The 25,848-nt window shown below is 43.7% G+C and overlaps 1 protein-coding gene across 3 annotated transcripts in view; it reads left to right on the forward strand.

The window, feature by feature from the left end:
• CCNH (cyclin H) overlaps positions 1-25,848 on the forward strand; it is a 62,637-nt gene that overhangs the window by 3,073 nt on the left and 33,716 nt on the right. For all 3 annotated transcript variants that reach the window (XM_029573667.1, XM_029573674.1, XM_029573657.1), the window contains exons 2-4: positions 1,837-1,959; positions 11,110-11,183; positions 20,385-20,595. In XM_029573667.1, coding sequence (XP_029429527.1) covers positions 1,837-1,959; positions 11,110-11,183; positions 20,385-20,595 — 408 coding nt within the window. The remainder of the gene's footprint in view (positions 1-1,836; positions 1,960-11,109; positions 11,184-20,384; positions 20,596-25,848) is intronic.

The following is a 25,848-nucleotide window of genomic DNA, read 5'->3' on the forward strand; positions in this document are numbered from 1 at the left end:
GCAGCAACAAAGGAGAGAGGAGCTCTGTACTTGAGGCGGCGTCCTGGAGACCCGGGCGCCAAAGGAACAAGAGTTAGACAAGGGGCGCCCGAGCAAGAGCAGGCCGAAGCCTGAGTAGGTCAAGTCCAGCATGTAGACTGACGAGGTGTCGTAGGGCAAGCTTGGGTCAGGGGCTGGCGGCGATCTAGAAGCGGGTGGCAAACAAGGCAGAGGTCAGAGCGAGGAGATAGTCAAACGTAATCAGGCAATTCAGGGGTCGTGGCTCGGAGAGACTCAGTAGCGTAGTCAGGCAATGCAGGGGTCGTGGTTCAAAGTCAATCCGACGGGAAGGGAAATCAGGAACTTGAAGAATCACCAGGAGGCAACACGAAGTGAGAGAACCTGTTGCAAATAGGTCCTGGTGAATGACGTCACCAGGACGGGCCCGCAGCCTGAGCGTGCCGTGGGCTCTTTAAATCAAGCAGAGAGGTGAGCGCACGTGCCTGGAGAATTCAGAAAGAAGAGGCCACCGGTGGGCGTATCTGCCACGAGGGGAACGCCAGCTGCGTCTCCACCATGCCACAATGCCGAGTGCCGCAGGCAGGGCTGTTGAGAGGAGAGCAGCGCAGGAGGTGCTCCCTCCGCGTTTGCTCCCGGGATGGCAGCGGTGGGAAGTAAGGAAGGCCAGCGTCACGGGCTACAATAGCCCGCTGGATTAAGGAGGTTATCAAAGCCGCGTATGTGGATGCCGAGTAGCCATTGCCTAATCAGGTTAGGGCTCAGGCAGTGTCATGGGTAGAGATTAGATTGTTGTCTCTCATTGAGATTTGTCGAGCTGCAACATGCTCCTCCTTACACACCTTTTCCAGGCATTATCGTCTGGATGTACAGGCCCGGGAGGATGCAACTTTCACGCGTGCGGTGTTGATTGGACCACGGGCAACCTCCCGCCCTGTTTGGGAGTAGCTTTGGTATATCCCACTAAAGTGGATTAACCTGTCTGAATGCTAAGAAAGGAGAAATTACTACTTACATGATAATTTCCTTTTCTTTAATGAAGACAGTTTAATCCACCTTCCCACCCTTGGCTGCAAGATGGTGGTGCAGTTGTCCTCCTGTGTGGCTGTGTTTCCGGGGATTACTGGTAAATGTCAGATCCAATCCCTGGATTTAGTAATATTACGCTCCTTGTCTGAGCTCAGTGTCTTCCTGAGTGCTTGAATGGTTGTCTAAGTTATCTTCATGTATTGTTTAGTTGTCCCGCAGTTGATTTTGCAGAGAATACTGGTGGGCTGATGTCGGTGCAGGGGTATGTCTACCGTGACGTCAGCTTTCTCCATCTGCTGGTAGAGGTGCATAATCCACTGGTGAGGATTAACCTGTCTTCATTAAAGAAAAGAAAATTATCTGGCAAGTAGTAATTTCTCCTTAGTTGTCACATCCTAGATTATGGGTAATAAACCTGTGGGTATGGCAGAACAAAGCATATTTGCTGTGCTTTTTTCAAAGGCAACCCACCTTTAAATTTGTCTATTGAGTATGCTAAAAAGCCTAGGGAGGAAATTTATCAGTGGTTTTTCTCTCAGGCATAGACATTCTTTGATAAGCCAGGCCCTCAGTTTTCTTACCAAACATGCTCTGCACAATAGTACAGAATGTTAGTGTACAATTTTATGGTATTCTGTGCCATTCACATACATATTATTTTAATAATTTTAATTGAAGTTTAAATCATTACCATTCACATATTTTAAAAAGAGATCTTTTATTCAGGGAAGTGAGATTTTTGCAGACTGAACTAAACGAAGAACATAATTCCTGAGCTGTTGCCCTATCTTTTATCTTGTTTTCTGAAAGGTACTACCAGCTGATGCCCCATTTCTTGAGCCACATGAAGAGTTGACAATTTGTCGATACTATGAGAAGAGGCTTCTGGACTTCTGCTCTGCTTTTAAACCTGCAATGCCCAGATCTGTCATGGTGAGCTCAGCAATGCATTAGTAACATGCTGAATTATAAATAACACAGCAGCACGTCACTGTTTTACTTGTAGTGTTTGTTACCTGCGTGGCTCGAGGGATTTATTTCTTTTGGATATCATGAAGCACAGTTGCTCATTTTAGTCTGCTATGCATGTCAGCTTTTTCTGATTTGGGTTTGGAAGAATAGATTCAGCAAAGTAGAGTCTCCACTTTCCAGTGCCAGTAACAGTTTTGCCCTTTCTTTGAAGCATGCTTTTGACAACTTTTGAGGGAATAGTGTAAGGAATTTTCTGTGTATCAAAAGCCATTGCTGAATCATGCATTTGAGCTGCAAAAACCCAAGGGGGTGGTCAAAAGAGCAGCATCTGGGGGTGATCGTATCTGATGATCTTAAAGTGGCCAAGTAGGTGGATAAGGTGATGGGGAAAGCCAGAAAGATTGGGTTTATAGGGAGAGGAATGATCAGCAGAAAAAAGGTGGTGGTGTTCCTGTATAAATCGCTGGTGAGACCTCATTTGGAATAGTGTATGATTCTGGAGACCGCACCTTCAAAAGAATATAAACTTAAAGGCGTCTGCCTAGAGAAAATGTTCAGTGGTCTTTGTTATAAAACATATGGGGGGACATACTTAAAGATCTGAACATATATACCTTGGAGAAAAGGTAGGAAAGGGGGTTATAGAATAGAGACATTTAAATACCTCTAAGATATCAATGCACAGCAGCCAGGCTATTTTTGACAGAGAGGCGGCTCTGGAACAAGGGTTCGTGGGATAGGGGTGAAAGGGGTGGACTTAGGAGTAATATAAGTAAATATTTCTGTATAGTAAGCATGGTGAATGGTAGGCTCAGCCTTCCCTTGGAGATGATCTGAATTCATGGGAAAGCACAGGGGATCTCTGAGAGTGATAGGGATTGTAGAGCTGAGCAGTTGGGCAGACTAGGAAGGCCACATGGTCTTTTTTTTTCTGCTGTCATGTTTCTCTGCCAGTGGGTCAAGATGGTGTAGAAAATCTGAAGTACCATCTTTTCCAGCAATTTTGCCTTTCTTTATGAATGTTAAGCCAGCATTCATTTCCCCAGATTGCATTGGTATAAATTGTTGAGCAGACTCTGAACATTTTACTATTAAGCCTCCAATTTGTTTTTTCTTGACCTCTTGTTTATGTTAATCAGAGAATCCCTTTAAAGAAGCCACTAATTTGACTTGAACAGCATTTGCACTAATTAGCAGATCAGTCTCTGCTAAATTCAGTGCGCCAAATTTCCTGAGAAGTCTCCAAGTTCAACTAATCTATTTCTTTTTCAAAACTACAAGGAAAAAGAAACTGATTTGGTTCTCAAAGGAAGTGTCTGAAAAAATAAAGGCAAAAAGATCAGCGTTCAGCAAGTGTAAAAGATCCCAAAAAGAGGAACACAGGGAAGAATACCTGCAAAACTGAGGGAAATAAATCAGGAAAGCAAAAGGTCAAGCAGAAGAAAGGATTGCCAAAGAGGATAAGAGAGGTGACAAAACATTTTTCAGATATGAGAAAAAAGGAAAGCTGGAAGTGATATAGTGAAATTGAAAGTTGACGAGGAGCAATATGTAGAAACAGATGAAGAAATGACAGAAATAGTAAACAAATACTTCAGTTTGGTATTCATTAAAGAAGACTCTGGACAAGGACCATCACTGGTTGACAAGACCGTAGATGGGAATGGGGTAGACACAACTCCTTTTACAGAAAAGAATGTATGGTAAGAGCTAGGAAAAATGAAAGTGGACAAGGTCATGGACCAGACGAGGAACATTCCAGGATACTAGAGGAACTCAGATGTCCTGGCGGGTCTGCTGAAAGACCTGTTCAATAGATCCCTGAAAATAGGAGTGGTGCTGAAAGATTGGAGAAGAGCAGTTGTGGTCCCACTTCATAAGCATGGTAACAGGAGGCTAGAAACTAAGGCCGGTTAGCCTCACCTCGGTGGTAGGAAAATTAAAGGAAATGCTCCTGAAAGAAAGAATACTGAACTATCTACAATCCAGTAAGCTGCTGGACTCAAGGCAGCATGGATTCTCGAGAGGAAGGTCCTGTCAGACAAATCTGATACATTTTGTTTGATTGGGTGACTAGAAAATTGGATCAAGGAAGATTGTTCAATGTCATCTGCTTGGATTTAGGCAAAGCTTTTGATATGTTCCCACATAGGAAGCTTGTGAATAAAACGAGAAGCTTGTGAGTGAGCACCAAAGTGGTGGCATGGATTACAAACCGGCTGACTAATAGAAGACAGCTTGTAGTGGGGAAATGGAACCTACTCTGAAGAGAGAGCCATGTTAAATAAAGTGCCACAGGGATCGATATTGGGACCAGTTCTGTTCAATATCTTTGTGAGCGATATTGCATACAGGATAGAAGGTAAAATTTGTCTATTTGCAGATGATACTAAAATCTGCAACAGAGTGGACATGCTTGAAGGAGTAGAGAGAATGAAGAGTGATTTAAGAAAGCTTGAAGATTGGTTGAGGATTTGCAACTGGGATTAAATGCCAAGAAGTGCAGAGTCTTGCGTCTGGGATGCAGTAATCCAAAAGAGCCCTCTGTGATGGGAGATGAAAGACTGATGTGCACAGACCAAGAGAAGCAATCTGAAGATGGCAAAGCACTGTGACAAAGCGATAGCAAAAGCCAAAGAATGCTGGGCTGCATAGAGAGAGGAATAACCAATAAGAAAAAAGTGATAATTCCCTTGTTGAGGTCCTTGGTGAGGCCTCACCTTGAGTACTGTGTTCAGTTCTGGAGCCCTTATCGCAAAAATGATAGAGATAGGATGGAGGTAGTCCAGAGAAGGGCAACCAAAATGGTGTGGGGTCAATATTGGAAGACTTATGAGGCAAGGCTGAAGGATCTGAATATGTACACCCTGGAAGAAAGGAAGTGCAGGGGAAATATGATGCAGACATTCAGATACTTGAAAGATTTTAATGATGCACAGATGTCAAACCTTTTCCGTTGGAAAGAAATCAGTAGAACCTAGGGGTCATGAAATTAAACTCCAGGGAGGATGACTTAGAACCAAAGTCAGAAAATATTTATTCACGGAGAGGGTGGTGGATGCCTGGAACGCCCTTCCGGAGGTGGTGGTGAAGACAAAAACTGTGAAAGAATTCAAAGGAGCATGGGATAAACACTGTGGCTCCCTAAGGGGTAAAAGATGGAAATGAGGTAAAGAGTGCATGGGGGTAACTTGCTGGGGTGGTGGTTTCTACCCTTAACCAATAAGTCTTGATGCTTTTGATGCAACTCAATTTTGCTTTCTCCTTCAACTGCAGGGGAAAAGGGGAATTGGATTCAGACAGCAACAAAGGAGGGCCCCGACTCTTATGGTGTGGGGAATTGATAAGCATGGGGGTAACTTGCTGGTGTGGCTGTTACTACCCTTAACCAATAAGTCTTGATACTTTTGATGCAACTTCAACATTGCTTTCTTCTTCAACTGCAGGGGAAAAAGGGAATTGGGTTCAGAGAACAACCAACACGAGCCCTGTTTTTTTTTACTGTCTAGGATGCTGATGTGCAGCCATAAGGCAAAAAATACAGGATTGGTTCTATGGCCAAGTCCATAAGCAAAGCACATCAAGCGTAAGGCTTGGGGATAACTGCACAGAGTAGGGGTTGCTACCCTTAAGAGAAACATGGGAGTAACCTGCATGGCATGCAGATACTACCATAAGAAGCTTGGTGGGCAGACTGGATAGACCATTTGGTCCTTTTTCTGATGTCATTTCTGTGTTCTATTCTGTGTAATATATATATACCGTATTTTTCGATCCATAAGACACTTTTTTTCCCGCAAAAGTGGGGGGAAAATGTATGTGCGTCTTATGGAGCGAATATAAAAAAAACAACTAAAAATCTAACAAAACCCCCCCACGCTCCTGACTCCCCCAAGACCTGCCAAAAGTCCCTGGTGGTCCAGCGGGGGTCCGGGAGCGATCTCCTGGACTTGGGCCGTCGGCTGCCAGTAATCAAAATGGCGCCTACGGCCCTTTGCCCTTACTATGTCACTCACTCTAGCCCTTGTGACATAGTAAGGGCAAAGGGCCGTAGGCGCCATTTTGATTACTGGCAGCCGACGGCCCAAGTCCAGGAGATCGCTCCCGGACCCCCGCTGGACCACCAGGGACTTTTGGGAGGTCTTGGGGGGGGGGGGGTCAGGAGGGTGTGGGGATTGTAGTAAATTCATTTGGCAGGTCTTGGGCGGGGGGGGGGGGTCAGGAGGGTGGGGGTTGTTAATTTAAAGGGTTGGGATGTGGGGAGGGTTTGGGGGGGTCCCAGAAAACGATAAGTGTTTTCTGATCTGGGGATTGGACCGAAATGGCCCTCCCCAGACTCGAAAACAAAATGGGGAGAAAAAAAAATGTTATGCACTCCCCTAATTTGCTCCATAAGACGCACAGACGCCCAGGGACAGAGCCGGTTTAGCACAATTTTTTTTTTTTTAATTTTCCCCCTTTGAATCCTAGGTGCGTCTTAATGTCAGGTGTGTCTTATGGAGCGAAAAATACGGTAGATTTCACATAGTCTAGACAATTTTGTCTATAAGTATCTAAGGATTCGAGGAATGCTGTTATCGATTCTCCAGATTGTTGGGCTCTTTTCCATCAATACCAACAATTAGGACTTCAGCAAGAAATATGCTGCATTCTAAAACCTTAATGGATGTTCTTCATTGCTGTAGCACATAGGGACTGTACTGTCTTGTAGGAGAGATTTGTTGAATGGTTTTGTCCATCTCAGCAGTAAAACAAAACCACTCTGCATTATGGAAAGTCCATCTTGGCAATGTATTGATGGAATGACTATTTCAACACCCATATGACTAATAGTTGGCCTGTGTTGGCTATGTGTAAAGTCTGAGAGGATAACTAAGACAGGAACCCCATTGCCATCTGACAAGACCAAAATAAGATCAGGCTTATGTTCCCTCCCCCATTACAAAAATTGACAAGTTGCCCACTGTTTAGTATCGCATGTGAAATGAATATCTTGGGCTGACAACGAATCTTTCAGATTTCCCCTTTATAGTCATGTATTTTATAACCCCATTCAGTGTGATGACTACTAAATTCTTCTACTTATAGAACTGTATGTTGAGGAGGGGGAACTGGATTTATTATTATTTTTTTTTTTTTTTATTGGCGGAGAGGATGGGGTAAGCTTGTTGGTACAGTTAGAGGTGTAAATGTTGTAGTTTTTTGCATCTCTGCCTTAGCCTTGGTCTTCTCAGAGGCTGAGTATTGTGAACCCATGTTGACATAGTAAATGTATTGACATACTACCATCCAGAACTGGGGACCTTTCTTGTGACTTTGATATCAATTCCCATTCATTGGCTACCAACATTTTCAAATACTACCCCTCCTTTTTCCTTCTAATAGGATGTAGCAACACATAGAACAAAAATGTGTACCAATGCTAATCCAGACCTTCCTAAATTTAGAGACCCTCAAGATCCTACTACTTGTCATATGATTCCAGAGATGAGAAGATCTGGAAAATAATGGAAATATTTGGAGGGGAAAATCCTCCCCTCCCCCCCTAGGTCTAGAAGTGGAAAAATTGGAAGTTTGTCGATTTCCAGTTTTTACCCTTCTAGTCATGGTGGAAATTTTTTTTTCTGTGTCTTCACATCTGTAGAATGATGAGTCGGAGGGTCTCTATGGATGAGAAGGTTTAGAAGACTGAGCATCTTTTCCTTTAAGATGCTGAAGAATTCTGGAGGAAAGTTAATGCAGAAAACACTTTTTAAAATGCATGTTAACATAGCACCTCTCCTCTGCATTGCCTCTTTTCGCCTCCTTGGTGTAGTTTTGGATCAGCTTAATGTACTGTGATGTCTTTGACACATTTTTAAAAATTATTTTAATGCAAAATTATATAAATAGCAATGGTATTGATTAGAGTAAGTTGAAAACAGGCTAAAGAATCCTGAGACTAATGATCACTGGTATTCAAATTCTGCATGCTAGTTAGTGAGCTTGCACTCATGCAGCACTTACCTACAAGTTCTACATTCATAAACCTTTTAGTATAATGGCATTCCCTTATTGTTGCATCAGACCAGTCTAGATGCATAGTTTTGCTCCCTTTACTGAACAGCTGTAGGTAACATGACCCCCTATATATAGGTGAGCAGCAAATTAGTTCTCTGTCTGGTATTATTTACAGATGTTGGGATCCTTGACGCTGACCCCCTGGGCTGGCGTGGCCATTGTAGAGCTTCCTTCTGTCTTTTTGGAAGGCTCCGTCGCAAGACTACAAGAGGACAGTTCCATTACTGGTTGAGGCCAAAGCTAGCCTGGGTTGGTAGCTCTCTGATCAAAATCTGTCAAAAGGAATGAATTTGGAGTTCCTCAATTTAGATAGTGGTAAAGACAGATGCAAGTCTGAGTGAATGAGACGTGTATTATCAAAGCAGGACAGCCCAGTTCACTGGCATATGATGAAGCAAGTTGTCCATTAGTCGGTTAGAGACAAGAGCCATAAGGAGAGGCTTGTAGGAGTTTTCTAATAATTGACAGAGGACCAGTGAGAGTGTTCTCAAACAGTTTACTGTGGTAGTGTGTGTGAACTGTCAAGGGGTATTAGAAGTTTCCCAGTGGCCATGGAAGTGAGTCTCTCTTGCTCAGGTGGCAGAAAGACATATGGAGGAGCACTTTGCAGGCATAGAGAACGTCCAGGGAAACTATCTGAATGGGAAGACTGTACACCAGGGAGAGTCTGGGTTAGCAGATTAGGTCTTCTCAATGATTGTGCATAGGTGGGGAAAACCACTGGTAGATCTCATGGGGGAGAATTATTCAGAGAATAGAGGCTCATATCAGGGTTGAATAAGATTGGCCCAGGTGCCCTTTGCAGACCTGATAAAGCTCAAGCTGTGGGAAATTCTGAAGTTTCTTCACACAGAAGGTCTCTTGAGGTAAGGGCTGATCCAATTAGAATAAGACTTGTCCTCCATCTTGCAGCATGGCTAGTAAGAGAAGGCTGAAGTGTAGGCATTACTCAGAGGTAAGAACATAAGAAATTGCCATACTGGGTCAGACCAAGGATCCATCAAGCCCAGCATCCTGTTTCCAACAGTGGCCAATTCAGGCTTGCAAATACATGGAAAGTACCCAAACACTAAGTAGATCCCATGCTACTGATGCCAGTAGTAGCAGTGGCTATTCCCCAAGACAAATTGATTAATAGCAGGTAATGGACTTCTCCTCAAGAACTTATCCAAACCTTGGACTTCTCCTCAAGAACTTATCCAAACCATTTTTAAACCCAGCTACACTAACTGCATTAACCACATCCTCTGGCAACAAATTCTGAGCTTACAGGCTTGGAAGAAATCAAATTCCCTAGCTTACATCCGGGTTTTGGAAGATATTTGAGGCATAGTGTAAGAAGGTGGGGATTTCCCCCTTTAGGGCACACGTTTACTTGATTTTGGCCTTTTTTGCAGAGGGATTTGATGCTGAATTTTCTTCAGGTACAGGTGGCAGCTGTAGCCTGTTACTAGAGGAAGAGTTCAAGAGTTGTCTTTATCGGCTCACCTGAATATTTTGCAGTTTCTCAGGGGAGTTGAGTATCTCTGTCTGCAGTTCGGGTGATTATTCCTTCCTGGGACCTCAACTTGGTACTTAGGACTTTTTGTACAGCTCCATTTGATCTCAGTTAAGGATTTTATGCTTAAGTCAGTGTTTATGGTTGCAATCTGCTTGCTGAGGTGCATTTGAGAATTTCAAGCCTTGTCATGTAGAGAGCTATTTCTGAAGTTTCAGAGGATGGAGTGTCTTCATACAGTTTCATCATTCTTGCCTAAGGTGGTATCTCCATTTCACTTGAGGCAATTGGTGGATCAGCCAGCCTTTTGAAAAGATGGATTCGCTGGAGAGAGATGGTGAGCTCTGTCTTCTGAATGTGCACAAAATTCTGCTAAGAAGGAAGTCAGATCACTTGTTCCTTCTTTAGGATGGACCAAGGAGATGTGAAACCACCTCAAAAACCACAATAGTTTGGGGGCTCAGGGTGATGATGGGTTCGGTTTATGTGTCTAAGGGTCTCGTGTTGCCTATGGAACTCAAAGTAGACTCAACCAAAGTACAGGTGGCTTCCTGGGCTGAGCATTTTGGTTTCATTGGCTGTGATCTGCAAGGTGGTAACACGGACTTGTGCTTTTTCCACCCACCCCAAACACTATTGCTTGGATGTTCAATTGTGGGATGCTGCCTGCTTTGGGATCGGCATCTTGAGCATGGGCATTGAGGCTCCCTTCTGGGGTAAGGGTTGCTTGGTTACATCCCATGCATCTGTGTAGGTCTGGTGGGACGATAAGGAAAAGGTTTGATTCTTACCTGGCAATTTTCTTTCCTTGAGGCTTACCAGTCCAGGAATCTACCCCGTCTAGCCTTCAGCCTGCTTATCAGAAGTGATTCTACCAAGTTGTTCAGAATTCATAGATTTTTAAACTCCTTAAAGGTTTTCCATAAAGTTCTTTATTTGAAGGAGGTCAGTAAGGGTCCATCCTTATCACTTTCTCATGGGGGTAGAGAGGCAATATTATGTTGATCCTTTCGATATGGAAACCCTGGAGATCTGCAAATGGTACGGCACCCTATATAGAGTGAGTTCAGCAAACTAGTGGTTATACCTCCATCTGCTGATGGGGGAGCCAAACCATGCATTTGGACTGGTGGGATTGAGGGAAAGAAAATTTGCAGGTAATACCAAACTTTTCCTTAGTGGAAGCACAATTTTATCTTGCTTAGTGGAAATATCCATCTGCACAGTGTGACAGCCAATCCACCTAGCAATCTGAGCGACTAAGGGTCCATCAGTTTTTAGATACTGGAAATGGGTTATCACATAATTTCATCTTGTTTCCTTGTAGGCATGTACAAGGCACTGAGGGATAGGTGCAAGAAGTGTTTTATTGTAATAGTGCTATTTGATCTTAACTAAAGCATAAATTGGTTTCTGAGATTTATTCTTTATAAATCTTAGTTTGGTTTTCTTGTTGCTTTTTATTAGTGCTGACACTGACTGCAGACAGCTGTGTATGTATTCATTTTTTAAGCAGAATGTCTTACTGAGCTTTCTCTTCTTTTTAAACTTAGGGAACAGCTTGTATGTATTTCAAGCGTTTTTATCTCAACAATTCAGTGATGGAGTACCACCCTCGAATAATAATGTAAGTTTTAAAAATATAGCATAAGTGTCATGCTGGGTCCACTGAACCCAGCATCCTGTTTTAGACAGTGGCTGATCTGGGTCACTTGAAAGTATCCAGCAGATCCCTCTTGCTTGCTTACATAAGTTTTTCCCAAGTCTACCTGACTAGTAATTATTAATGGTCCTGTTCACTCAGGAATTTGTTCAAACTTTTTTTTTTTAAGTCCAGCTATATTGCTAGCCTTGACTGTATGCTCTGGTAACAAATTTTGCAATTTAATTGTGAGTTGAGCAAAAAAATACTTTCCTAAATTTGTTTTAAATTTTCTACCAGTTAGTTTCAAGGAGTGTCCCCTAGTTTCTTTAATCTTTTGAAAGGATAAATTAACTTGTTCCACGCACTATTATTTTTATACATCTAGAGCATAATAAGATGGCATGCTGGGTCAGTCCAAAGCTTCATCTAGCTTAGGATCCTGACTCCAATGGTTACCTTTAGGGAGTACCTAAGCGATCCCAAAGAGTAGATCCAGTTCTTAGTTTTTCACTCCCAGGGTCCACGTAGCTAAATTGTTTATGGACACTTCCTCCAGAAACTTGTCTAAACTTTTAAACCCAGCTATGCTAGATGCTTTGACCACATTTTCCAGCAACAGATTCAACAGTTTAATTGTGTGCTGAGTGAAAAAATGCTTTCCTCTTATTTTTCAACCTGGATCTGTTTTTTGTCCATTTTATGCTGATTATAATTATGTTTATACTCTTTTTGTAAACCGCTTAGATCCGCTACAAATTGTATAGACAGTATACAAGAATGTTTAAATAAATGTACGTGCTAGTTTCATGGCGTGTTCTCTAGTCCTGATTCTATTCGAAAGAGTAAATAAGCATACCTTATTTCATACCACTCATCACTTTATAAACCTCATATATCCCCTTTATCTCATCTCCAAACTGAAGAGCCCTAACCTTTTTAGCCTTTCACATAAGGGAGCTGCTATCATTTTTGTTGCCCTTTGTACCTTTTGTAATTCTACTACATCTTTTTTGAGATGGAGCAACTAGAACTGCACACAGTTCTCAAGGTATGATTGCACCGTAGATCTATACAGAGGTATTACGGTATTCTCAATTTTATTCTGTATTCATTCCTTTCTGAATAATTCCTAACATTGGCCTGGATTTATCAAAATGCACTAAATATTGCATGCGATAGGAAAAGGGGCTTGTTTTATGGTAATAACGCACTTTGCGATAAACAGACTATCTTAACGCTTTGCATAGGTATTACCACAAACTGCAATAACTTTTTCGCACTTTGCAGTAAGTGCCAGAATTGTTGTAATTCCTACCTACAACCACTGGGGGGGGGGGGGAGAGAGAGAGCACCTAGCTATAAGGCCCTCATACTAGGTAGGTATTTATACCTCTATATGTGGCCCACCTAGCTACTCGAGGTGAGGTTTAGTTATTAGCGTAGGGGTTAGGTGCCACTTTGACATTCAGAGTGCCACGTACGAACAGAACAGTGCTCTCTTGTGAAGGTTTGATGACCTTCGGAGTGAGGAAACTCACTCAAAGATGAGATTTGTGCAATGTTCTCTCAAGCTAGCTTGATGTTTCCCAGGTAGAGAGTCCATCAAGCTAGGTTGAGAGAACATTGCACAAATCTCATCTTTGGGTGAGATGCCTCACTCCGAAGGTCATCAAATCTTCACAAGAATGCACTGTTCTGTTCGTACTTCGCACTCTGAATGTCAAAGTGACCCCTAACCACCTACACTACGACCTGAACTGCACCTCGAGTAGCTATTTGGGCCTCATATAGAGGTATAAATACCTACCTAATATTGAGGGCCTTATAGCTAGTCTCTCCCTCTCCCTCCCTCCCAGTGGGGCTGGGCTAGGCTCTCTCTCCCCTAACAGCTTAAAATACTGAAAACACTGTAACATCACAAAGTGCAATAAAGCCATATTGCACGGCTTAACGCAAATGAAAAAGGTGTAGTTAAAATCTGCGTAAAAGCTGTGCGATATGGCTTCGCAAATTGCAAAGCCGGCCCACTTGGCCAGAAATCCCGCCCCAAACTCCTCCCCTTTTCCTAATTTGCATCGCACCATGCGTTATGGTGTTTTTGCATGCGTTAAAGGTGCTTTTCACATGCGAAAACGCCTTAACGCATGCAAAAATGCCATATAGCACTTTGATAAATGACCCCCGTTGTTTGCTTATTGGACTGCTGCTGCCCACTGAGCTGAGGATTTCAATGTATTATTCAGTTTCTCCAAGATTCTTTTCCTGATTGGTTAGTACTGAAGCAGGATGTACAGAATCATTCAGGGGTTTGCAATTATTCAAGGACTAAAGATTTTTTCTCTATACATGGTGATAAACTATGTGTTACAAAATATTTGTCCTGGGTAACCCTGGCTGATGGAATAAGTTTTTTTTTCTCACCCCTGGGTGTTTTTTTGTATTTTATAGCAGCTTCTTGTTATATACTGCTGCAAGGTTTAGAAAGTTCTGCAGCATAACTGAATGTATTTGTACAAAGAATGTATTTTGCAAAGCAGCCCAAATTTATTTTGAATTTTAAATGTTTCTTGAAGAAAAGTGTTCCAACCTTTGCATGCCTCTGGAGTTTTTTTTTTTAATTTCATTTTTATTCTTTCCTTTCTATATACTTCAGTTCTCTGTTTTTATATTTCATTCCTTTCTTCTCTGTCCTTTATCTGTGCTTTTCTTCTTTCCTCTCCTTCACCACTTCACTCTGGAGTGTTTCTGTAACTCTAATAACTACAAGAATACTGATTTGCTGCCAGTACCATGTGACCTAATAAGTAGAGCCACATGAGCAGCTCAAGCAGTAACAAAGCATGAGGAATGAGTGGGGCTGATGATGACTACATGGAGAGAAGGGCAATTAAATGTTTTGCTTTTTTTTGGGGGGGAGAGGGGATTCTGCTTACAAAAGGCAAGTTCTGTGGCAGTTATGACTACAGAATAAAGGCAGGCTGAGGGGAGGGGAGGCTGGATGGAGTTACAATGTATTGAACAAAGGTGGGGTTTGGCAACTGGTACCTTCTCTGTTGCTTGGCTTGTTTGAAGAGCGATAAAGCCTCCTCTACAGGTTAGCTGTCACCCTGGGGTACATCTTAAGGCAGTTTGTGGAGCAAAGCACCACTGGAAAAAATGTGTAGCTACAGGATATGGTTAAAGTGACTAGCATAGCAGGCAAGAGGTTTGGACAGTTTCTTGTAGGAAAACATTAGCCAGGTAGACTAGAGAAAGCTATTGCTGTCCCTGGGAGTGAATAGCAAGAAATAAATCTACTTTAGATTTGCTGGTTATTTGGGACCCAGTCTGGTCACTGTCAAAGACAGGATGTCGGGTTTGATGAACCTTGGCTTGATGCAGCATGGCCTTTCCTTATGTTATGTTTCCTAAAATTATTGAAATAGAGAATCTTGGTGCTGTCCTTCATTAGTATTGCACTGCTGCTTGATAAGTGAATAGTTCATCTCTCTCCCAGACTATTATATGGTTGGGTTTTAGTCTGAGGTGTGGTTTGACAGCTTGGAAATAATACTTTTTGTTTAGATGGTGTAAGTTTTTCACTGAGAATTCTCAGTTCCTTGCTGAATAAAGAAGTGTTTAGAAATACAAATTGAACATAAGGTTTTCATTTGGTCTTTCTTGTGGTATCCAAATTGAACATTCTCAGACTACCTCTATGTATTCACATTGGGCCCCCTTCAGTCTCATCTTTTCTGCAGAGTTGTGGACCTTCTCTTTCCTATTAGGGATTGTTTTTGCTTCCCAGAAGCACATGATTAGTTTTTTTTGGGGCCCAGCAGTTTTCTCTCGCCCATTTAGTCACCTTCAGGAATGCTTCGAGCATTGTTACTTTGTCTTCTTTTTCTATGACTTCATCATGCACAGGTACCAGTGCTTTGAATTGCAGTTTTTCCTGACATTGAGTGGTCTGATTTCACTGCGCTAATTTTTTGATTGATGCCCCAGAAGGAGGAGAAAGCCAGCAGCTTCAGAGTGCCCCCTGTATGAATGGGTCATGTCTATCACGGATCCCCATGACAAAATGTATCCTTTGTTGGAAGACAACCAAGCTGTCCTGGAGTGTCCCCTCTGCGAACTTAAGAAGGTGTCATTCCCAGATTGATCATTATAGAAAATCAGTTTGGGTATCGTATGTCCAGCCCACAATCAACATTGAGGTGCCCAGTTGCTTCACAAACAGCTGGTGGTACATAGACATCAATCCCCCCTCACCATTGAGCATTAGACAGGAACAGGAAGATAGGCCATTGTCTGACTTCTTCCACCGGAAGAGTGAAGGGTTCAGCCTCTTGGGTACTGGCATTACAGAGCTCCAGCAGCATGCATTGGTCTCTGATGCACGATGCTGGGATTAGGGACATTCTGGCGGCAGCTTTGAATCCCTCAAAGCATTCCCAAGGAAGGAGAACTCATCCTCCATGCATTCTTTGGAATTGCGACAGTCTCCATGGGTCAAGGATTCTGTCACTGATACACTTCTTTTCTGCACTGATACACTTCTGGCATCCCATAAAGGACATGGCTTCTGTTGCCCAGGCCATATTGGCATCGGCAGTTTTTGAGGAGTTGGATAGAAAGATCCACTGGGCCTTGTATCGTAAGATGCAAATCATCAATGTCTCTGCAGCCAGATGTCCAGCCCCTGCTGGAAACTATCTTGGTGCCTGGTGGAAGGGTCCCCGGCGCCATTTCTTGCAGGGGAACTGACATTGGGAACTTCAGCCCATCAGGGAGGAAACTACACCAAGGCACAGGAGTTCATTGTGGTCTGATGCCCCAAAAGACAAGTGCTGTCCTCTTTGAGGCCTTATTTGCTAGCTGGGTGAGATCAAGATCTACATCCCCAGCTGAGGGTATGACTGTGGACTTCTCTGATCAGGAGGGGTCTACAGGTCTCTCATCAGACCCTTTTCCTCCACAGGAAAGGGGATCATCTCCCCTAGAGGAGCCCTCCTTTGCTGATTTTGTTAAGAGAATTGTGGAGTCCATTCTGTTTACATTGTAAAAGGAGAAAGAGTCCAGGGAAAAGATGCTTGAAGTACCCTAGTTTGAGGAAACCTCAGAGGATATTGTGGCTATGCACGACCATGATATCGTCAGGAGGCACAGATGAGGAAGAGAGCCAATCTCCATGGCTCTGCTTAGTAAGAAGGTAGATGCAATAGATTATATCCAGAAGGCTTCTGAATTTGAGAAGCAGCAGCTGCTTCATCAGTCTACTCTCAAGAAGTCCAAGAGGTCAGGAACCCATTTCTTGGTACCCCTTGAGTGATTCTTGTACCCTGGATTTGCTTGGTAGGAGAGGTATTTCAGGAGGCTATGCGCAATGCCTGCAGAGCATCCTACTCAGCTCTTCATGAGCCAGTATATGAGAACTTACTGAAGAATATAAAAAAGCTGACAGAGCAGCTTCCTCTGAAGCAGCACAATGCCTTGGAATCACTTGTGAACAAGAATGCGGAAAATACATGGTCTGCTCTACTTTTGATGTTGTCGAGATGGCATCAAGAGACTCTGCAGTGGGTATTGATGCCCACAGACTTACTTAGCTGTGGGCCTCAGACCTATAATAGGGTGTCCAGGAAAGACTCACTGATATGCCTTGCAATGGGGAGAATCATCTCTTTGGAGATAAGGTCAAAGAAGTGGTGGCTCAGATTGTGCAATGCTTCAGATCCTCTCCAGACCTGCCATTAACCAAGAGTGGAGCACCGAAGAAACATTTCTATTTGTCAAGGAGATGTTTCCCTCTGCTCCTAAGGTCCCATCAGGAACATGGTCCTCTTGCACATCCTAGATGGGATGGTTTTTGATTGGTTTTTTTTGGGGGGAGGGGGGCACCTAGCCAGGATCCCAGTATCTGTGCCACACTGCCTTCATGTTAGAGTTAAGCTCAGATTTTATGTAAACTGTTGGCCCAGAATAACTTCAGTCAGTTGGGTTCAAAGAGGATTCAGAATAGTACCTATTGGGAGTCACACCAAGTTACTTACCAAAACCTGCATGGTCGGTATCTCAGCATCAGGAATTGCTGAAAAACAGCTCTTCTCCCTCTTAGAGGCCAGTGTGGTTGAGCCCATTGCACCAGGGGAAAGATTCTGATTTCCTCTCCATAAAACAAAAAACAGGGCACTGTCAAATCCTAAACCTTAGGGCTTTGAACAAGTACCTGATGAGGTTAAAAGTTCAAGATTTCAAGATTTCCCTTTTCTAAGAAAAAAGAGACTGGCTTTTTTTTCTAGATCTGAATGATGTTTACACCTACATAAATATTTCCAGGTCACAGAAAGTATCTCAGATTTGTAGCAGGGTAAACATCATCTCCAATATTGTGTGTTGCCCTTTGGCTTGGTGGCAGCACCACTTGTATTCACAAAGAGTCTTGTAGTGGTGGTGCATCAACACAAATTAGCATTGCATATGTTTCTCTAGACGAATGGCTTACATCTCATGGTGGTGCTTACAGAATTCATGAGGGAAAACCTATCCCCAGGTCCCTCTTGAGCCCATCCATCTCAATTGGAATTTAATGGAGCAGTGCTAGACGTGATTCAGGTGAGATCCTTCCTCCCTTAAAGAGAGAATTACCACATTGATATCTGCTCTGGAGGTAACTAATCAGCAAGCATTAGCATGGTACTTGTTGAAGATGCTGGGCTTCATGACATCAATACTCTGTTACTCTCTTGGCACATCTTGACGTGAGAAGAGCCCAATGGACCTTCAGATGGTATGCTACGCGAGGTCTGCAGGACAGAATCTGCATCACCCAGCTTTTGTTGGCTGATTCATTGCAATCTCACCAGGGGAATACCCTTCCCACTTCCTCAAGTGCAAATTGTCTTCACAGATGCATGCAGCCTGGGTTGGGAGAATCCACTTTAAAGGACTTTGCACCCCAGGGCCTTTCATCTACTCAGGAAGTTTCATCAGAAAAACTTTGAGAGAGGCTTTGAGAGATTAGTTAACCAACAAAGTTATGCTCATCTAGATGGACAATCAAGTAGCAATGTTCTACATCAAGCAGGGAGGAACAGGAGGCCTTACCTCCTGTGTCAGGAAGCTGTCCAGTTGTGGGACTGCACCATGTACTGGGCGGATAGACTGGCATTCAGTTTCTGGAATCCTACAAATGGTCCCTGGACCTAGAATTGCAAGCTACATATTCTGTGGTAGATCTTTTTGTGAGCCCTCTGAACAGAAATGTCCTGCTCTTCTGTTCCAGAAGGGGGGGGGGGGGGCTTTAGGAAAACTAGCCTCTGATGCCTGTGCCTTGGATTGAGCTTTTCTCTGGACTGCATCTAGTAGGTATTCTTTCAGGGGAATGCCCTTCAGAATTGGGCACACTACTCGACTGGAGCTTCTCGGGGGGGGGGGGGGGGGGGGGGGGGGGAGAATCCCCTGGTCCCCTGGTCCCCAGTACAGAAGAGTCACTAATGCCCACCCTTTTTTATGCAATCTAGCATATCTCCGGTTCTAGCCACTGCTTTATGCACTTGAGATCACTGGACACATTCACTCCTAGGTTTCTCTCTTCCGGTCAGTGCGCATCAACTTCCAAACCAACCCCATCATGTTTTGCTCTCTTGGATTTCTGCAGTCCCCAAGTTCATGACTCTGTACTTTTTTTTGCTTTGAATCTTCTGCCAAGCCTTAGACCACTTTTCAAGTTTTCTTAGATTGCTTCTCACTCTTTCTACTCCCTCAAATATATCGTCATAACCCCTCTGCAGTATCACTCAGATATATTGAACAGAGCCAACCTTATGACCAGTTGTAATGGGTATAGGAATGATGTATTTGCCAGGCAACTCGATCACACAAACACACCAAGAAACTGACACCTGATCACAGCTTATGTGAAAGTATGAAAAGCCATATTACTCTGCATAATATATGCACAAACAGACGTTTATAAGAACATCACCCTTAATTGCTTTTATCATAATGAATTCCATTTACCACTACCTTCTATCACTCATCCAGTTTCTAATCCAGTCCACCATCTACATACTTCTCCCTGGGCTGCTCATTTTATTTATGAGCCTTCTGTGTGGGACAGTATCAAAAGCTTTGCTGAACTCCAGGTAATCCATATCCAGTGGGTGCCCTTAATCTAATTTTCTAGTCACCCATTAAAAGAAATCAAGCAGATTTGCTTTGAGATGCTTCTCTCACGGTAAAGCTATGGCTTTAAATCCTGTAACCCACTGGATTCTAAATGAATGTATGTATGTATTTAGTGCATTTTTAACCCATAGGTTCAGAATGATTGCTCCCTGCAAGGTACAGCACAATACCCATAAATCAGATAAATCATAAAAATTCTACATAAAATAGCAGGTTACATCACAATGAAATTTTGAACAAGTACAGAAAGATAAGGTGCCAGAAAAAATCTGTTTTTAGTCCTATTCCAATTTTAAATAGTCTTCTAAATGTAAAACTAAAGGAAGTTGTGTTCCAAAGATTAGAGCCTGCAATGAAATGTGCATAAGACTTAGTTATATTTAGGCAGGCATGGCTAGCTGATGGAATTAAGAGTGTCATTGTATTTTCAAACTGGAGACTTAATGGTAAGAGTATAAAGCAAAATTAGGTGTCTCAACTATAAAATATAGAGCCTGAACATCCCATTAAACGAAATAACGAAGTGCCAGTGAGTTATATGGCTTTATAAAGGTAATATCAATCTAGCTGCCACATAATGGATAACCTGGAGCAGATATAGAAGTAAATGTTCCTGGATAACTTTGAAACCTAACCAGTTGTATACCTGGATAACTTTATTAGTTGATATTCAGCGGAACATTTATCCGGCTAACTTTAGTCATATAAATTATCCACTTTAGGGGTATTTGAATATTGACCTCAAACTCATAAGGTCTGTCGCATCTATCCCAAAATGTGAGGGATCTGTAAAACTAGAAAGAATCTGCTTATCCAAACCTATTTTGAAATGTGTATCCAAGGTATTTTGTCTGACTGCTTTAGTGTGTGTTGTACAGCCTGTTTAGTTGCTTGTCTTATATGATGCTGTATATAGACTTCCTTTATATAACCTGCATTTTTTTCCTCTTGACAGATTCTACTTGAGTATATGTGGTAAATGCTAAGATGAAATTTTTGTTTGTGTTTAAGGCTTACCTGTGCTTACTTGGCATGCAAAGTAGATGAGTTTAATGTGTCCAGCATCCAGTTTGTCAGCAACCTACAAGAGAGTCCCCTGGGACAGGAAAAGGCACTCGAACAGATATTGGAATATGAACTACTACTTATTCAGCAGTTGAATTTTCATCTTATAATACACAATCCCTATAGACCATTTGAAGGATTCTTGATTGATCTTAAGGTATTCTTTCTTCATTTTAGCAGTAAGAATGTTTTGGTTTCTTTGGGCTGATTTTCTTAAATACTGGCAACCTCAATTCTCAAGTCCAAGCCTTGACTTGAGACTTAGGAAAATATTTAATCTTCATGCCATTGGTTGGAATGCCAGACATTAATCTGTTTAGTTTTGTATCCCACTTCTGTCCCATTTTAGATTATAATATGACACATGACAAAAGGTTTTAGGGACACATACAGGATTGTTAACTGATGGTTTAAACGTGAGCAGAGATTGCAATTGAATTTGTATTTCAAAACTTGGCTGTTGGTTGGATTACTTTTGCAACGTTTTTAACTTTCTCCTTTCTCTCTCGTAGAACTGCAATTATGTAGATTGGAACAATAAGTTTAGCCCATTCTGAGAGCCTAATTTTTCCGAAATCTGTAAACAGAGTTCCCTGTACGTACCCAGATCAGTCCAGAATCCTGGGTTTTGCAACCCTGCCAGCAGATTGAGACAGAGAAAGTTTTATTGACACTGTTACATAACACTGAGTGCCACTTGCAGACCCTCAATATTTCTCTGTCTCCAGCAGATGGTAGACTGTGCAAAACCTGCAGTTCTACAGTTAGAAGAAGAAAAAAAAAAAGAAAAGATAGAAGAAGAGAGCCTTCCTCCCATGGGGTTGTTAGGTCCTGGTGGGACCATCCCTTTTGGTCTGAGGTGGACGAGCTGGGGGTTGGTGACCTTTAGTTCCGTGGGGTGTAAATCTGGTGGGCCAGATCCCTCCCCTTCACGAGGCGGCTTGAGGCATAGTGAAGCAGCTTGGAAGCAGCCTGTTCCCACTTGCAACTCTATGTTCCAGCCTAACCTAGGGAACTATCCTTACTTTTGTTGTTGGCTGTAAAGTTAATTTGAAAATAGAAAAATACAGAAGGAGGTTTCTGTTTTCCTGCTTGGGGTGGCCGATTGTGTTTTAGACCGCTTCTTCTCAGCGGCAGAGCATGTGCGGTGGGCGGCTATTGCTGAAGGGATCCCCATGGTTGCGGCCACGGGTACCATGTCACATGGCTCGGCCTGCTGTGCTTGCAGGTCAGCTCAGTTGTGGCTCAACCGGCCAGGTTGTGCACTGGCTGTTTGTCGGACGGTGAGGGATCTTTGCGGGACCTGTTACTGCTACAAAAAAAAAAACGGGCTCTGACTTCTGCTCCTCAGCTATGTCTGAGTTCACACCTGGCTGCGCAGGAACGGCAGCCATTTTGCAATCTCGGACAACTTTTGCAGTGCCAGCAGAGGGGGGAGGGGGATTCCTCTCTGAGGCTGTCTCCAGAGTTTAGGGGCTCTGAAGGAGAGAATTTTCCTGGTCTCCCTATTCTGAGTCCTCTCAGCTCATTCCTGGGTCTTCAAGGCCTTTTTCCACAGACTTTGTTCTGTTGATGCATGAGGATATTTAGCTAAAAGGCTCTCTAGAGAGGCGCATTCTGGGACCCCAGCCTGGCATTCAGAGAATCTGATTCCAGATCACAAGCCTGGGCAGGTAAAAAGGAAGTGATCTTTGCCTGTCCAGCGTGTGTTGGGCCTTGCCTCAGCATCGCAAGACACAGAGTCTTAGGATTCAGAAATTGCTACAGAAGCACCAGGGGTGCCACAGGAGGTTGACCTGGATGCAGCGCCATGGATCAGGTAGGGGATCCAGATGAGATCCCTGTTACTGAAGATGACTCCAGGGTAGTCTTTTTTTTTTATTATTATTTTTTTTTTTAATGAGGAACTGTGGCCCTTGATTCCACAGGTCCTGCAGGAGCTCGGCCTCAAAGTCCCTCAGGAGGACTCTGATTTGGAGGAAGTGGATCCTGTCCTGATGGCTTGAGGGGTCCAGCAAAAGCTTTCCCGTACCACAAGTTGGTTAAAAAGTTGGTGGATTGAAAGTGGGATACTCCCGAGGCTGGGTTGAGAGTTGGGGGGGCTATGACAAAACTTTATCCTTTTGCTCAAGCAGACATTGGAGCTTCTGTTACTTCCTAAAGTCGATGCTTCTGTGTCTGCAGTCATTTAAGAAGATGACTATTTCGCTAGCAGGGTCCACTGCTTTGAGGGACGTCCAAAATCGGAATTTGGAGGTTCACCTCAAAAACATTTTTGAGGTTTCGGCCCTGAGTTTATGAGTGGCCATTTATACTAGTTTTATGCAGCGGGCTTGTCTGCACTGGGTCCAGCAGTTGCAGGAGGCTCATTTGCAATTAGGCGAAGAGGCTCAGAAGGCTTAACGCTTGGAGGCTGTGGTGGCATATGGAGCAGATGCTGTATACCAGTGGTCCCCAACCCTGTCCTGGGAGCCCACCAGCCAATCGGTTTTTCAAGATATCTACAATGAATATGCATATGAGAAAATTTTCATGCACTGCCTCCATAACATGCAAATTTTCTCTCATGCATATTCATTGTGGATATCCTGAAAACCCGACTGGCTGGTGGGCCCCAAGGACAGGGTTGGGGACCACTGCTCTATACAACCTGGTCAGAATGTCCTCTAGGATCATGATGTCTGTGGTATCAGCCAGAAGATTGTTAAGCTTGTGTAACTGGTTGGCAGATGTGTGGTCCAAGTCTCATTTGAGGTCTCTTGCTTTGAAAGGAAAGCTCTTGTTTGGTGAGGAACTAGAACAGTTAATGTAGCACCTGGGGGAAACCAAGGTGCACAGGTTGCCAGAGGATAAGCCTAAGGGCAGAAGATTTTTCTTGGTCCCATTTTTGGGCTAATAGAAGGTTTTGCCCACAAGGGGTTCTTCAGGACCTCAGAAGCAATCAGTCTGTCCTGGGGTTAGTCCTTTCGAGGAAGTCGGAGACCCTTCCCGGACCTCACGGGGGGGAAATGCAGCTGGGGCTAAAGCCTCGCAATGAAGTGAGATTGGTCCATTCCTTCATTCCAGCTGTAGGCAGGCACCTGGCACTGCTTTACTGGGAATGGACCAAAATTACCATGGATCAGTGGGTTCTCAGTGTAGTAAGAGATGGCTACGCTTTAGAATTTGCTCATCCCATTTGTGATTTATTCCTAGTTTCCCTCTGTGGCCCCCTTGACAAGCAGATGACAGTTCGGGGAAACGCTAGACCGGTTGAAGAGGCTAGGTGCCATAGTGCCCGTGAAGAACGAGGCACAGGAAGGTATGCCATTTACTTCGTCATGCCAAAGAAGGAAGGCACTTTTTGCCCGATACTGGATCTAGAAAGGGTGAATGCAGCTCTGAAAGTTCTGTGTTTTTTGAATGTAGACCCTGCGGTCAATCATTGCGGCGGTGTGCAAAGATGAGTTCCTGGCTTCTCTAGATTTGACAGAGGCATATCTGCACATAGCCATCCGGCCGGAGCATCAGCAGTATCTGTGGTTTGTGGTTCTAGATCAGCATTTTAGTTTCGAGCTCTCCCATTCGGTCTGGCGACAGCATCATGTACTTTCACCTAGGTTATGGTGGTGGTGATGGAAGATTTGTATCAGGAAGGAGTTCTGGTGCACCCCTATTTAGATGACTGGTTCATCCAGGCAAAATCAGAGGACCTCTGTTGTCAATCAGTACAGAATGTGTTATTGCACCTAGAATCTCTCGGCTGGGTGGTGAACCTGGCAAAGAGTCACCTTGTACCCTTGCAGTCCCTGGAGTATCTGAGAGCTCGCTTCGATTCGCAGAGTGACAGAGTTTCTCACGGCAGAGAGAGTGCGGAAGCTGCAGGGGTAGATTTGTCAATTGTTGGGACTGGCGGTGCCCAGGGACTGGGACTATTTGCAGGTCCCTGGGTTCTATGGCATCAACTTTGGAGTTGGTGCCTTGGGCGTTTACTCGTATGCAGCCTCTGCAGAAGGCTTTTCTCTCCCAGTGGAATCTGCTGTCAAAGGAGTTTCATCTTCCCCTTCCACTCGAAGGGGACAGCAGGGACAGTCTTATCTTCGTGGCTCCTTCGGACCAGTCTGGAGCGTGATGTGGAGCTGGAGGTTATGGATTGGGTGATTCTTATCACTGATGTCAGCCTGCCCGGTTGGGGGATGGTGTGTCAATGAAGGACTGGTGGTCCAAGGAGAAGGCTTCTTGGTCTATCAGTCTGTTAGAGACCAGAGCAGTGCATTTCGCTTTACTTGCCTTTCTGACATTATTGAGAGGTCTGTCGGTAAGAGTCCTATTGGACAATGCGACGACTTTGGCCTCTATCATCAGGCAGGTTGGAACCAAGAGTCAGGCAGTATCCCAGGAGGCTCAGGAGCAGCACTTAGAGAGGATAGCGGCATCCCATATCACAGGGGTCGACAACGTGCAAATGGATTTTCTGAGTCACAGGGTATTAGACCCTGGAGAGTGGGAGCTGTCAGACAGTGATGCAACTCATCTGCAAGAAGTGGAGTTTCCTCATGTGGATCTAATGGCGACTCATCAAAATGCCAAGGCGTTTCAGTTTTTCAGTCAGCAAAAAGAGCACGGAGCAGAAGCATAGATGCTCTGGTTGTCCCTTGGCCTCGGAATGTTCTACTTTACATCTTTCCTTCATGGCCCCAGTAGGTAAGGTGTTGCGACAGAGAAACATCCAGGAGACATAATTCTGGTGGCGTCGGAGTGGCAACGCCAATCTTGGTTTGTGGATCTCGTCAACATGGCCATGAATGGACCACTATGCTTCTGCCATCTAGTGGATCTTCATAGTCAGGGCCCAATATTTTTGGATTAGGCTGCACACTTTTGTCTAGCATCCTGGCTTTTGAGAGGTGACATTTGAGATACAGGGGGTATCCTGAAGCAGTAATTGCCACACTGTTAAAGACTAAGCGAAGGTGCACATCTCTATCGTATATGCGAATTTGTAAGGTTTTTGAGACCTGGTGTATTGCTAATGAGGTACAAGCTCTCAAAGCTAGTGTCTCATATTTTGTCCTTTCTTCAGGAGGGTATGGTCAAAGTTCTGGCTTCTAACTCTCTCAGGGTCCAGGTGGCGGCTCTCTGTTGTCTTCGGGGTAAGGAAGAGGGCTTTCCTCTGACAATACAGTCAGATGTTTTTTACATTTTCTCCAAGGGGCAAAGAATTTGCATCCGCTGGTAAGGAGAATTTGCCTGTCCTGGAACCTTAATCTTATGCTCAGAGGTTTGTGTGAGGCTCCCTTTGAGCTGTTAAAGAGAGCAACTCTTAAGGACTTTATCCTTAAGGTAGTGTTCCTAGTGGCTGAATATTCAGCTAGAAGAATATTGGAGCTACAGGCTTTATCTTGCCGGGATCCTTTCCTTCAGATCTCGG

This window comes from Rhinatrema bivittatum, chromosome 1 (assembly GCF_901001135.1).
Source record: "Rhinatrema bivittatum chromosome 1, aRhiBiv1.1, whole genome shotgun sequence".
Classification (NCBI taxonomy): domain Eukaryota; kingdom Metazoa; phylum Chordata; class Amphibia; order Gymnophiona; family Rhinatrematidae; genus Rhinatrema; species Rhinatrema bivittatum.